The sequence below is a fragment of the Melanostigma gelatinosum genome (genome assembly GCF_949748355.1).
Source record: "Melanostigma gelatinosum genome assembly, chromosome: 8".
NCBI lineage: Eukaryota > Metazoa > Chordata > Actinopteri > Perciformes > Zoarcidae > Melanostigma > Melanostigma gelatinosum.
In genome coordinates this window covers 26,274,670-26,288,339 of record NC_136641.1, presented here as the reverse complement: position 1 = coordinate 26,288,339, position 13,670 = coordinate 26,274,670, and the positions used below count along the sequence as shown (strand labels likewise).

Sequence of the window (13,670 nt, the reverse complement as noted above, 5' to 3'; positions counted from 1 at the left end):
GACCTTTCACTTATTTCTCCAAGCAGCTTTGGGAAACTGTGGGAATCCTGTGAAGTCGGGCAACTTCAGTGAAAGCTCAAAGAGAGGGAGAGACAACGGAAAACCCTAACTACAAATATCTCCTACATTGTGCATCACCGATATGTTTGCCGAAAGAACAAGTTCCACCAGGCCTGTGACATCTTCTGACCATAGTTTGAGAACACAAACATTAACACAGATGCACAAACTGTTCTGTGTTTGCCGTGTTACCGGAGGGGGGGGGGGGGGGGGGTTGGATATCACCGTCGCTGCAGGTCGATGGTGTGCGAGTGTGAGTTGCTTAGCACCTGGTAACCGTATAGCCTGAAACCTTATCGTCCTGCGTTTTAAAGAGATCGTGCTGTGCTGGACTCTCTCTCGCTCTCGTCTCTCACTCGCTGTGATAATAACGTGACAAAGGTCAGAGAGGAGCAGCTGGATAAGCTATGACATCACATGCTGTAGAGTGAGTGTGATGTGTGGTCCTGAGACACAGGGTTAGGGTTCACTGCAGGATGCTAAAGAGTGCTGCATCCTTCACTCTAAAATGACACAGAAAGCATCATTTTTGAAAATGACCTTTGAGAGTAAAACCTCAGCTCAAGTCTCCAAAACTCCAAACACATTTTCCTTTGCACTTTAAAAATGCATTGATGTGTTGATTGATTTTGCAATGCGGAGAGAAATACATACTGTGTACTTTCATCAGTGTGCAGTATCTGGTGTTGTGTTTTGGTCAATATATTCACTTCACTCTAACAACATCGCTGACAATCAATTTTAAAAACAGGGCTTTCAGATTGAAACAATTCTACTTTTCGAATGATAAAGTCCGGGTTTGATTTGGCAGCGATATTGTTCGAGTGAAGTACATGAATATATTGACCAAAACACAACACACACTCAAAAAACAATGCTTTAAGCAAGCTTAATAAAGTCATGGAAAGTATCTCCACGCGATTGAACTGCTTTCGTTAAGCATTAGGCAGTTATGTTGGATCAACTTAATTTAATAGGGTTGGTTTAACTTATTCACTCGGGTTTGGTCCGACTTAACTTAATAGGATTGTTCAAACTAATTTTACAGTTTAAAATTACAGTCGTAAATTAAGTTGGGCCAACAGAATCGCTTCATGCTTAAAGAAAGCTGTTTAATTGTGTGGAAACACTTCACATGATTTTATTAAGTCTGTTGAAATCGTTTTTTTTGAGTGCACAAGATCAGCGCTGCACACGGAGGAAAGTACTTATTTCTCTCCTGACTTCCAGTCAGGGTGCTTTCTGCTGCTCCTCTGATAACATTAACAACACTTGGCACAGAAGTGTGCATGAACACAGGCAAGCTATAGCTTAAAAACACAGTGAAGTGCACTTGAGGATTCCGCATCATACTCTATAGACTTCATACAAACACGAGACACGGTGATCCCTCACCTAGAGAGACACACACATGCATGAACACACACACACATATACACACTAATGTCAACAGTCATCAGTTTGCACAATCTGCAACAATAAAAGGCAGTGAGTATTCTCAAAGCTTTACAGACTGCAGACTTTAAAGTGACCACCAGGGGGTTTCAAAACCTCTCCGCGGCTCATTGGTTGCTCAAATGCTGCATTCGGAAAGAGCACCTCTGATTGGCTGATGCAGATTGAGTGGCACATGGAGGTCCCGCCCCAAGCCAGGGCGGAGTGAAAAGATGGACAAATGAAAATGTAAAGTAACATCACCAGTATCACAATGAAAGCGTGAAAAGTTTGTGAACTGTTGCGGTTTAATAATTTTAATATTTAAGGTTGACTTGAGCATTAAGTTTCTGCACAAGAGGAGAATATGGAAGAGGTCAGAGGTCAATATTCAGCACGCTAAAGTAAAATGATGCATGAAGATCTTAAAATAAACAGTGACACAATGCGGCACAAAGATAAGTGCTCTGTCTAATATTATACACAGCAGGTTAGTTGCAACTAACTTCTTTTCCAGCATCAATTTGACAATTCAGTCACTTTCCTCTCAGCAGATCATCTTTCCCTGTTATATTATCGAGCACAGACTCAGGATCAGTGCACCATCCCCTGGGCGTGACCTCAAACAGCAGGGGCGGTGAGAGCAGCAGCTGATCGCGGATCAGTCTCTGAGTGAAGTGAAGTCACCGTTTCCATCTGGGCTGCAGGTTCACAGCCCCCCCCCCCCCCCCCCCCCCCCCCTGTTACATAGAGGCCCGGCTTGTGGCTCTGTGTAATATTCTGATTGGCCGGTTTATTTTCTGTGGGCGGGGGAGGGGCGTGGCCAAACGTATTGCGATCTCACGATCAGCTGTTTTGTACGTTCTACATTCTGATCCGAGGATCAGCTGGCAGCAGCAATAAACAGAAGGAAAACATAGAAAATCTGCAGCGGACACAATATATATAAATATATAGAGAGGAGGCGAGAAAAAAAAGCTGCAGATGTTTTGATCTGAAAGAAACAAACGTGTAAAAAACATTTTTTTACACGAAGCCCTTCTTCTGAGAAGAAAGCCTTTTATTTTTGTGGCTATAATGGTGTTTTAACTACCTCACTTACAGGCTATCTAAAGCTATGCTTTAAAGAATTGTTGTCGTTTCTACTGTGTGTGAGATCTCGTTTACAACTCGAATAACACTGCAAAGGCAGGTAAGCCATTCCTTACTCTTCTTTTCTGTGTGTTTTGTGCTTCAAGTGTTCTGACCGTGTCAGTGTGTGTGTGATCCGAAGAGGTATCGGTTGTCTCTGCAGTCCTCTTTATTTGTTTTAGCCTGCAGAGGATCAGCCGTCATGACATTATGTAGAACAGGTTACAATTCTCATTAAGAGGCTATCTGTGACCGCTGCGCGTTATAAATGACCTATTATTAGGCCACGGGTGGATTTGAGAACACCAGACTGTTTAATCAGGTCGATTCGACGTCATTTAACACCCCAAAAAATGAAAAATGACACCATCCTGCATCCGTGTATCGAGGCTTTTCCAGGACAGCAGCAGCCGTGGTTTGGTAAATTGCACCAAATGCTGATGTGGAGTCGATGGCGGATGTTGATGTGTGTGTGTGTGTGTGTGTGTGTGTGTGGGGGGGGGGGGGGCGGAGGATTTAATTTATTTCATATTTATCATGTAAAATAACAGTTTCATTGGATTGTCAGCTGCATAACCCGTCGATGTGTTTCGTGCACTGAGCCACAAGCTGTCATTGCTGTGACCCTTCAGCTGGAGAGCTTACGCGGATAATTCATGTTGAGCTGGATTCTCTCTGCAGAACAGCTCTCCCACAGCCCGAGCCCGAGGTTTTATTCTCGCTTTATTAATTATCTTTCTATATCTTTGAACGTTGTTGCTGTGTGCAGCCTTTATTTATTTTCATTTTTTCCCAACGATGACCGTCGACACTCATAAACAGCCATTTAAACAAACGAGTTGTTTTGCAAAAACATGCAGATGGGACAAAGCGACACGTATAAAGGTCATAATATCGTTTATTTCCGTGTATGTCCTCAGATGTCTTGTTGTTCTCCGGTCGCCTAAAATAAAAAAAAAGCTGGAGCCTCTCTGGCAGCTTCAGTGACGTTTGCGTGACGTCACGGGCGTCTTGTTTTTATTTGGTGAGTCTCCTCCCATCCGGCTCCGCTCCACCTCCTTGTTAAAAGGACCAGTGTCGAAAGACAGATCCATCATTCAATGGCCCTTTTTTGTGTTTTAGGATTTGCAAATGTTCCTGTGAAATGTTATTCATCTTGAATTACCGAACCATAACCCAGGACGGTGAATATCCACCTGCTGAGCCAGATGTTAAAAATACATCCAGTTTATGACCTATTTTGTCAATTTGAGCATTTCTTTTTTTTTTGCATTTAGGAGGATCTATTGGCAGAAATTAAATGTCGTATTAATATGTATGTTTTCTTTAGTTTTAATCGTCTGAAAACAAGGATTGTTGTGTTTTTGTTGGCTTAGAATGAGCCGTTCATATCTACATACAGAGCGGGTTCCCGTCACTGAGTCGGCCATGTTACTACGGTAGCCCAGAGCGGACAAACCAAACACTGGCTCTAGATGTCGCCATTCGTAGTTTCCCTTCACGTTTGGCACACGGGAGAAGTTTCAGTTGTAACCTCACCACTAGATGTCGCCAGATCCCACACACTGCACATTTAAAAAGGCATCCTAAAAATACGGGTTTAATGACCTGTCTTATCAATTTAATTTAACAACATATGCACAAGATGGTTTGGTAAACATTCACCATTAATTATTACCACAGTGGAGTTACCGTACTACAGCTGCAATCTATTTTAATCAGGACAAATAAGGACAAAAAGACCACCATTAAAAACACAATAGGACTGACCAAGACAGAAAAGACAAAAGAGGACAGCCAGACGAACATTATCTTCACTGAAAGTGTTCAAAGAAATACTTTTTACCCTCTGCTTTCTCACATGTAAAACATTCAGCCTCAAAGGATATTTATCAGTGTTAATGGGTGGTAGCTGTCAGATAATACGTGTAAACAAGCCATATATTTAGGAGCTGTCTCCTCCAGGATATAAGTCAAATCAGTGGTGGTTATCTGCAGTATCAATGGCTATATTTACACTCGTCAGATAGTCCTGAAAGAGCTGGTACAGCAACCCAACTGATAAAGCTCATTTATCAGGGACGTGCTGCGTGTACTCAGTGTTGAGTGTGTTTTGTGGATGTTCGCTGCACCTTATGCAAAGCCGCCCTCAGGCCTTGTCACCGAAATGTTGTTTATCTGGATGTGTCATGGTTCACATGACTTTCTGTTCGTTCAGGAATGCATTCAAACCTTGTCAGTGTTGAGGACGGACTCCGTTCAGACACAGTTTGTTGTTGTTTTTTTGGTTTTCCTTTGCAAAATATCCCAACAACCTTTGCGTGCGACTGGAATCGTGTTTTTAACACGTGACCTAGAAATTGAGTCCAAATGAAGGAGCATTAAAAAAACATTTTGCAGCGTTTGACCCAATTTTCTCCCCTAAATTCATCTCAAATGTTCTCTTATTTTAAACCCATGCAACAGTGACAGTGACTTGTTCAAATTATTATGGACGAGCATGTGTCTTCCCTCTTTTTGTTACTGGTGTCCATGGTAATTCTCCAAATAAGGACAGAAAGTGTCCGCTTCCCAACAAAGCAGCCATGCATATCACCTTCCACGTCTCTGCAGATGAATGTCTCTGTCGCACGCACTCCGTTTCACCTTTTAATCTGCGCTCCTTCGTTAATACCAGCCTCCGTCGTGAAGAAAAAGAAAAGAATATGGGAAGAAACCAATTTAACCTCAAATTCAAGCGATATCTTTGAGTATTGACAGAAGTTTTCTCTCTTCAGTCATTCCAGTGAATAGAACTCTGAACATGAAAGGGTTTGTCTTGTGAGCTGTGGTTGTTCAAACATCTGCTCAACATTACATCAGCGTTCATATTTAGATCAGACACTTGTCATCTGCCTCAGTGCACAGACATCGTGCACACTCACTTTGTTTGACGTTGAGAGAGTCCAGGTCTGTGGATCACTTCCTCCTCTTCTTCTCTGGCCTGTCCATCTGTCCTGAGTCTGTGCTGAGTGCTGATCTAAAGTTCTCGGGGGAAGGGGGTGCAGACATTGTCCACCATCTTCTTGCTTGATGATTCATTTAAATAATCATTTTTACGGAAAACACATTATTTATTACAAGCCAGCTCAGCTCTGCTGATCCCTCTCACAGTTAAGGTCACTATCAGGTGGAGGTTTCATGATTGTTTTTCCTCTTTAGTCGGGGATCTAAATATTCCTGTCTGGGTTGAGATTCAATATGAACAATGTGAGACGGTGCATATAAAGCGTAGTTCACCATTTACACGTCTGAGGATTTTGCAAAGAACGCCAAATTGTTTTTAGATGCTTTAGAAATCTTAAAAATCTACATTTGATTAAGTCTTTTGCAGTCAAATCAAATAGTTTACAGAAGTATTTGTCAGTAGGTCAGAAACACTAAAAGTGTTGCTTATCCGAGCTGATCTTAAGAGTCCCACCTCATCTATGATGCACGTTACCGAAATAAACAGCTTCTGTACTTAATGGCACATTGTTTTGTGTCAACATGTCATTAGAATACAGGTCAGAACGCTTCGAGGTTTGAGCCCAAACAACAGTTACAACTTGTTGTAATGTGTCTTGAAATAACTCTTGCCACACACATTGCTCATTGTGATTATCTGATGTACCCTGACTAAGCAGTGCAGTGCATTAACCCAATAAGGGACTTCTCTTTTTTAAGATGTCTTGTCAAAGAAAATATGTTGACCTTTTCTTCTGATTACCACTAACCCCGCTCCTCCTTCTCCCTCTCCAGGCCTTTGCTCCGAACCAAGTGAAACCTTATATTTGCACTACTGACGCCTGTCCACTCCTGTTTGTCAAAACCGAGATCCAGCAAAGGGCTTCAAAAAAAAAAGAGATTCAAAAAATCTGATAAAGAATTACTGCAAACCGCAACAAGCGACGACCTAAACACAAATAGGAAATTCAAAACGGCAGCTACAGCTTTTTCTTTGTGGACGACGAAAAGCACCTGAGCCACCGACACTTTGACAACACAAGCGGTCATGTTCCAGCGTCTGAGCAACCTGCTGTTTGGGGAGGTGGAGGAGGTGGCGGCTGACCTGAAGGGACCCAACCCCTGTGTGACGGAGGCCGACGAGGAGGGATGGATGCTCGTCAACCTGCCTGGTGAGTCTCTTTAGAGCCAAACTTTACCGAACTGGGAAGGAATTGTGTTTTATGTTCAAAGATTGAGGTGGCTGAGAAGTACTTCTGTTCCCCTTTGCATGACTATAATACTGACTGACGCCTGAAGTAATGACGGGGATGATGGGGTGAGGTGACGAGTCAGTCGGGGTGTGGGCGCAACCGCACCGGTGCTCTCCCACATGGCTGCCGTACCAAAAAGAAACATAATTCTCTGTGAACATGCATCTCCTCTTCCTCTTTGTTTATGATCTCAATCATGACGAAAGGCAATTATTGAGTCTGAAAATGTGCCAAAACAGCAAAAGCGACATCAAATTCAGAATCAAGGCAAAACATTATGTCGCTGACATAATCGCAACCTTAGAGGGTCAACACAACTAATGATGTGACTCTTTTATGTTCTGTTTCCTTACCCCCCTCTTCTTCCCCTCCTTATTTTTTTTTAAACACCCTTGCATTCCCCCCCACACTGGTATGTGTGCGCGTGCGTATGTGATCCCTTAAAAAAAATTGCCCCCTTTCAACCCACATATTTTTTTTAAATTTTTTATTTTTTTAAATCTACCACATTTGCATTATTATTATTTTCTGCAACATCCACATCTGTCTTTATTGGCCGTCTCATCCCCGATCCTCCTCGCTGCCATGTGCCCAGAAGATTCTGACTGCATGACGTGGGCGGAGGATTTCATGGGATCCCCACTGATTGCACAATCACTCCCAGACACTAACCAATCAAATCATCAAGTCACACATGCGAGGACTGAATGCCCGGCCCCGATTTCCCACCCACCTCACAAGCGCCGTAGGATGCACAAAGGTCGGGCAAGGGGTGCCGTAGCACCATCGGACCCCCTGTTTTGTCCGAGCGCTAGCACGTCACACTCTGGTGCCACCACACCCGTGACCCTGCCGAGACGGGCCAGACTGTCCACGCCCTCCTCCACCCCGTCGGTGTCCCCCGGCTCTGGAAGTGAGTGCGGGGGCCGCGGGGGTAGCAGTAGGGCAGGCCCAGAGAGAGGCTGCATGGATGAGAGCTGGTTTGTCACCCCTCCCCCCTGTTTCACTGCAGAGGGAGCCACAGCGGAGGCCAGCCCGATGGAGGACCTGCTCATCGAGCACCCCAGCATGTCTGTGTACGTCTCCCAGAGTAGCTTCTCCATGGTCTCCAACCTGTCTGTGGTGGGAGAGGAGAGCATTGTCAGCCTGGCGAGCAGCGTGAGGTGAGATCATGAGCCCGCTTTTATGACGGCTGTACTTGACCGTTACCTGCTTCTTTTTTCCAGCACCAATCACAATAATCACACCTTTTTATTACCTTTACAGCAGAGTGGCAGAACCAGCTGCCGTCCCCGCCACCCGCAGCACGATGCCCACCAGGGTGAGCCGCGGAGCAGCTGCCCAGGCCGGAGCTCTGGCTAAGGTCACCCAAGTGGCCCGGGTCCAGCGCGGCAAAGCCCGCATCGAGCGGCGCCATCTGGGCCGCAACCGCATCCAACGCCAAAACCGCACCAGGGAGCAGCAGGTCCCTCGCCACGCCAACCACGCCAGAAACACCTTCCTTCACCAGCCCAGCAAGCGTAACATCTGCCACTGAACTCCCCCGAAAACCATGGGGGGGGGGCGTCGTTTACTCTGAGGGCATTCGTAGAGCATAGTCAACTCCAAGACACACAAGATAAATGTATTCACCCACGGCAATTTTTGCTTTCATTTCTGCACATGATATCAAAATTACACTCAGATACCGGTAGGCCGGTAGCTTTTCTTTTGTTTTGGTCCAATCATAAACTGACCTGGTAGATTTATGCCCCATTCTGCTGTTGTGAACCAAGCCCTCTGAGTAGATCCGTGTAGACATTTATACTATTTGTTGTCCTTTGCAGTATCCAAACAACAACAAAAATATTTATACAGGTTAAAAAATGTCTGAAAAACAACAAAAAGTTTAGCATTCTTAGTCACATATAATTTTTTTCTTTCACTCTTCCCCAAGGCATGTTTTTTATTGATTCATTCAATCATTAAGTTTTAACTTTGGAGATTTTAAATTTAAATAACCACTTTAAGACGATTCTGGTGGAAACCATGCAGACAAGACAGAGACAAGTTCATCCTTCGTATCTTTGCAGAGAAAACAACTCATCGCGTCTTCGAAGCTTCTACTTACTTTGGGTTTTTTCAGAAAAAGGGGGGACGGATATACAGAGTGTGAGAGGAAAAATCACCACACATTTAACTTCTCTCCAGTTTGATCCGTCAACATGTAAAGTAAAAGACGGAGGCGAGGAAATGTGGGGCAAGCCCGTTTCATCACAGGAAACAAATGTGGTGGCATTTCTCTCTTCTCGCTTCGTGGAGGATGAGAGCAAGTAGAAGATGGAGAGTATGAGCAAAACAGACTAAAGAGTAAAAAGTAATGTCACGACGGATTAGAACGAGACTTTATTAAAAAGGATGTGACAGTCATAGGAATGTGTTATGTAACCCTCTGAGCATTTAGGAATGTTTGGAATATTTCATCAAATTTCATTGGTGATATGAGCAACCATAAAGATTGAAATATTGACAAGGAGTGTAAATGCAGGGCTTGTCTTTGGGTTACAGGGTGTGACAGGTTATAGTCGGTGTAAAGCGGTATCGATGGCAACTCTTTATTTTGTTTTGTGACATTGTTTTCTGCTCATTTAGTCTCAAAAGCGTAGAAACGGAACAGGAGTAGAACGGACATTTGAAACTGTTTTGACTTGCACAGAAGACAAATGGCGATTGTTGTTCTGTCGTTGACAACACATGTCAGCGGACGCAGCTACACAGACGGATGGCTGGCTAGCTAGCTAGTTAGCTCGGTAGCTTCTCCTTGTCCGTAGCGCCAGTGAGTTAGACCTCCAGCCCGCTGTGATTTCCCCTGAAACCAGAGTAGCATTAAAGCATGGTGGAATCAGCAAGCAGACAGGTGGCTATTTAGCTAGCTAGCTAGCTGGCTACTTCCACCATGGCATTGGCAACAATACGCATAAAAACTGGCCATCCAACTACGTTGATTTGAACGGGAATGTCCGTTACATTATTTTAAAGTCTCTCCTTCTCCCTGCACGGTTCCACCAGAAGAAAGAAAATAAAGCTTGTTCCTTTCAGACAAAGAGAAAGTACACTTCTGGCTTCTAAAGCCAACGAATAGAAAAAGGAACCGCTCACTCAGCATGATGATCATTACACGTGTGGTCTGTAAAACTAAAGTAAAGTGCCCGGCACACATCCGCCATTTTCCATCCACAGTGTGTGTGTGCTGTGATCTTACGTTATCCATGTTCAACACCAAAAGTAGAAAAAGTATGACCTTTTTTTACACACCAGTCACTTTCATTGAAAAGTCACGGAGGATAACTTTGGAGAAAGGGGAAGAAACGTCTGCTTAAAGTCTGACAAACATCTTCCCCCTTCAACACATTCAAAGCCGTCCTCTTGCATAAGATCGTGCAAGTGCAACCCGTCGCTCTCTAACATGTACTCCACTACCGCCCCTCCCTAGCACATCCAGCTCTAACAGTTTCCACTTAAAGATCTCGCTTACTGATATTCTACAACAATAGTAAACAATGGTGCTGAAGTGTATACTAATGTTTGTAAATTATTTGAAACATGGATATAAGTTTGCACTGTCACACATTTTGTGAGTCAAAGTTTTAGCGGTGTGCTGTGTGCTTGTTTTGTTTTTTTTCTTCTTCTTTTGTGATGTTTTGTTTTGAGTCAAATTGTGTGGGAGAACGGTGTACGTTAAAACGCTAGAAACTCTTTAAAAAAACATGAATAACGATCATTTATTTCTCTTGTAAATATTACAAAAAAATATTTTATAACTGCTCCGTTAGATGTCAAAGCCTCTCAGGACTTGAGTCCGCAGCGTAATGAGAATCCTCTCCGCCTCACCTCTGAGCTCGTTATCAAATCAAGAGGGCATTTAGTGGCCAAAAGTGGTGTCTTTGCCTTCAACTGCTGTTGTATCTCTTTGAGATGCACCATATAAAAACCAGTGCTAGGCTCAGAGTTGATGTGCCATAGAAGAACACTGCCCTCCAGAGGTTTCACTATAGCACAGCTGTATGGATGCTGGAGATGATACAGAACACAACGACATGGTTTTAAACATCTGTTGTGTGCAAAAGGCCTGTCTGTCTGGGATTCATGTCACATTGTTTGGAAAATGGAAATATCTTGCCTCATTTAGATCATCGAGATAAGAGAAATACATTATTTTCCCTTGATTCACATACCACTAAGTTTTCATTTCTGCCAACAGTCATGTACTCTGTTTTATTCAAAATCTGTTAAAGGGACATGACCAAAAATACACATTTTTCCTTTAGTGCTGTTTTTCAATCTGGAGCTGTTGTTTTTGTGTGAAATCATGGCCTTGTTACGCAAGAGAATTCACAGACCTTGATGGGAGCAGGTTCATGTCGTGATTTCTGGAAAGAGACATTGCTGTTGATTTTTGTATTTTATTATTTTTTTGCCGCTTTGAGCACCACAAGCATGAGTGACATATAGTCCATTATATTGGCGAGGAGGCAGACATCTCTTCCCCCAAAACAATTGAGATTGATATATGTAGCGCTACAGGTCAGAGCAAATTTTTTAGATTTTTGGTTGAACTGTCCCCTTTAATATCTGTTAATTTATTACATAATTATGCATTTTATCTTTTATTCTGTTTAAAGGGGACTATTATGTGTCCTGTTAATTTCTCTGTGCGGGAGATGGATCTGAGGTGATGAGTCAAACATGCACAGACACACTGCAAGTCACACACAAAATCACAGACACACACACACACAACCTCTTCTGTTTAGACTTCCTCACTCTTGAGGTTTTACAACTGATTGTGTGTGATGTTTGTATTCTGTTGTAAAATCGTACATATAGTGTGAAAACAGGCTGATACTGAGAGATCACAGCTGAATGTGTGTGTGTGTGTGTGTGTGTGTGTGCGTGCGTGCGTGCACGCTCGTGCGTGCGTGCACAAAATGTAAAGACCACCACAAACCCGTCCTGTTTGCCTCAGTTTTATTTCTTCCTTTCTCACCCGTGTCATGTAAAAAAGAAAAAGGAAATGTGTTGTCAGTATGTTGTGTGTGATTTTTGAACGGTGTGGTTTCACGGTGGAAGTCATCCAACAATGGGGAGAGGAAGCCTATATGATGTGGACAGGGAAAGGATGAGGCAGGAGATAGTTATATATATATATCTATAAAAAAAAAATAAAAAAGAATGAAATATATCCTAAAAAAAATACAATAGAAAATGCTTGTATTTTCCCGTATAGTCATGAGAGGCGCTGAATGTCTGGAGTTGCATATGTCTTATGTTGTGCCCTGAAATGATGGCAGTTTAAAAACACTTCGGGTTTCGCCTACGTCACATCTCGATGCGTAAACCCGTCCCTTCATAAAAAATGAAATACATAGACATATAAAATTTGGTGTATCTGATATCTACAGTATGGCGTGTGCCTTTCACTATTTCTGCATGGTTTTTGTGATGTACAGATTTTTCCATCCCCAAAGTGGACAGTCGTCCACTGACAGGCAAGACCTATGCAAAAATCAATGGATGGGTTTTTTTCCAGCGTCCATTCAGAAAAACACACAGGTACCCCGCCAAAAAAAAGAGAAAAAAAGAAACAACAAATAAATACTCAGGTTAACACCTGAATCTTGTGTCATTATTTTCATGTTGGAGAGCAGGAGGGAATGGGAGTAGAATGTGGATCCTTTACTTCAGTAAAAACCGCAGTACCAGTGTAAAAACACACATTTCAAGTAAAAGTAAAAGCATTCCAAACGTAAAAGAAAGGAATAATTATGAGGAAATGTGGTTCAAGTATCAACAGTTAACAGTTAAAATACTGTCAGTGTGATATGATTATATTATTTGATAATTATTACCGATGCATTAACATGTAAGCAGCATTTTAAACCTGGTCAAGAGAGAGAAACATTTAACATGCATTTGGGTAGTTTAAGTTTTTTACCAATGCATCATAACAGATCAGAAGTATTTTTTAAATTTACAGTTGTTACATTTTTGAATAAAAATATATACGAACATTAAGAATGTACGAAAAACTGAATTATTTTAAAAATATGTGCATTGTACTATATATATAGCAACAATTAATATGAAAAATATTGGTATAATATGTCATAATAATATTATGACATATTATAACATATAAATAATATGGCATAATAATATTGGTATAATATTGGTAAAATATGATATCAAATGGGATCTATTGTTTAAGTTCAAAATACAGGAATTGTCTAAATTTGCCGTATACATACACATTATTAATGCCAGCATAAATCAGAGTATTGCACAGTTAAGTCAGCATTGCACAGTTTAGACATAAATAAATATAATGATGGGGTTCTAGCTGCTGACAGGGTTGAAATAAACTGAAGAACGACTTCCTGAGGTGCTCTGTGCTGCATCTCGGTGGAATGACGCTTGCGAGTCGTCTATCTTGCGGGGCATGCATACTGTAAACTTTACAGTATGCATGCCCCGGAACTGGAAGACTGCTCGGCCCATTTTCTGTATCCAGTGTAGCATTAAAGCATGGGGGAATTAGCAAACCAGCTAACTAGCCAGCTGTCCGCTAGTTAACGTGATAATCCCACCATGTTTTGATGCTACACTGGTTACAGAAAATAAGCCAAACTAAGTTGTCGATCATGTGGCGATAGCATTGTGCTCTCCTACGCTTTACAAATAGTGTGTAGATGAAGCATTAAATCGTAATTTTACTAATTGAACAGCTGTCGAGTCCGCTAATGCCGAGGTTGCTAATTCCGCCATGCT

General features: G+C 42.4%; 1 protein-coding gene across 2 annotated transcripts; it reads left to right on the top strand.

The window, feature by feature from the left end:
• The first annotated feature begins 2,409 nt into the window (after window positions 1-2,409).
• Window positions 2,410-12,782, top strand: tp53inp2b (tumor protein p53 inducible nuclear protein 2b). Of its 2 annotated transcripts, XM_079274170.1 has the most exons (5): window positions 2,410-2,686; window positions 6,406-6,782; window positions 7,459-7,776; window positions 7,876-8,026; window positions 8,130-12,782. In XM_079274170.1, the coding sequence occupies exons 2-5, from the start codon at window positions 6,659-6,661 to the stop codon at window positions 8,398-8,400; spliced, it is 864 nt and encodes a 287-aa protein (XP_079130296.1). In that variant the 5' UTR covers window positions 2,410-2,686; window positions 6,406-6,658; the 3' UTR covers window positions 8,401-12,782. The 2 variants fall into 2 exon arrangements, with proteins under 2 accessions (XP_079130296.1, XP_079130297.1); XM_079274171.1 differs by lacking the exon at window positions 7,459-7,776.
• Window positions 12,783-13,670: the final 888 nt, after the last annotated feature.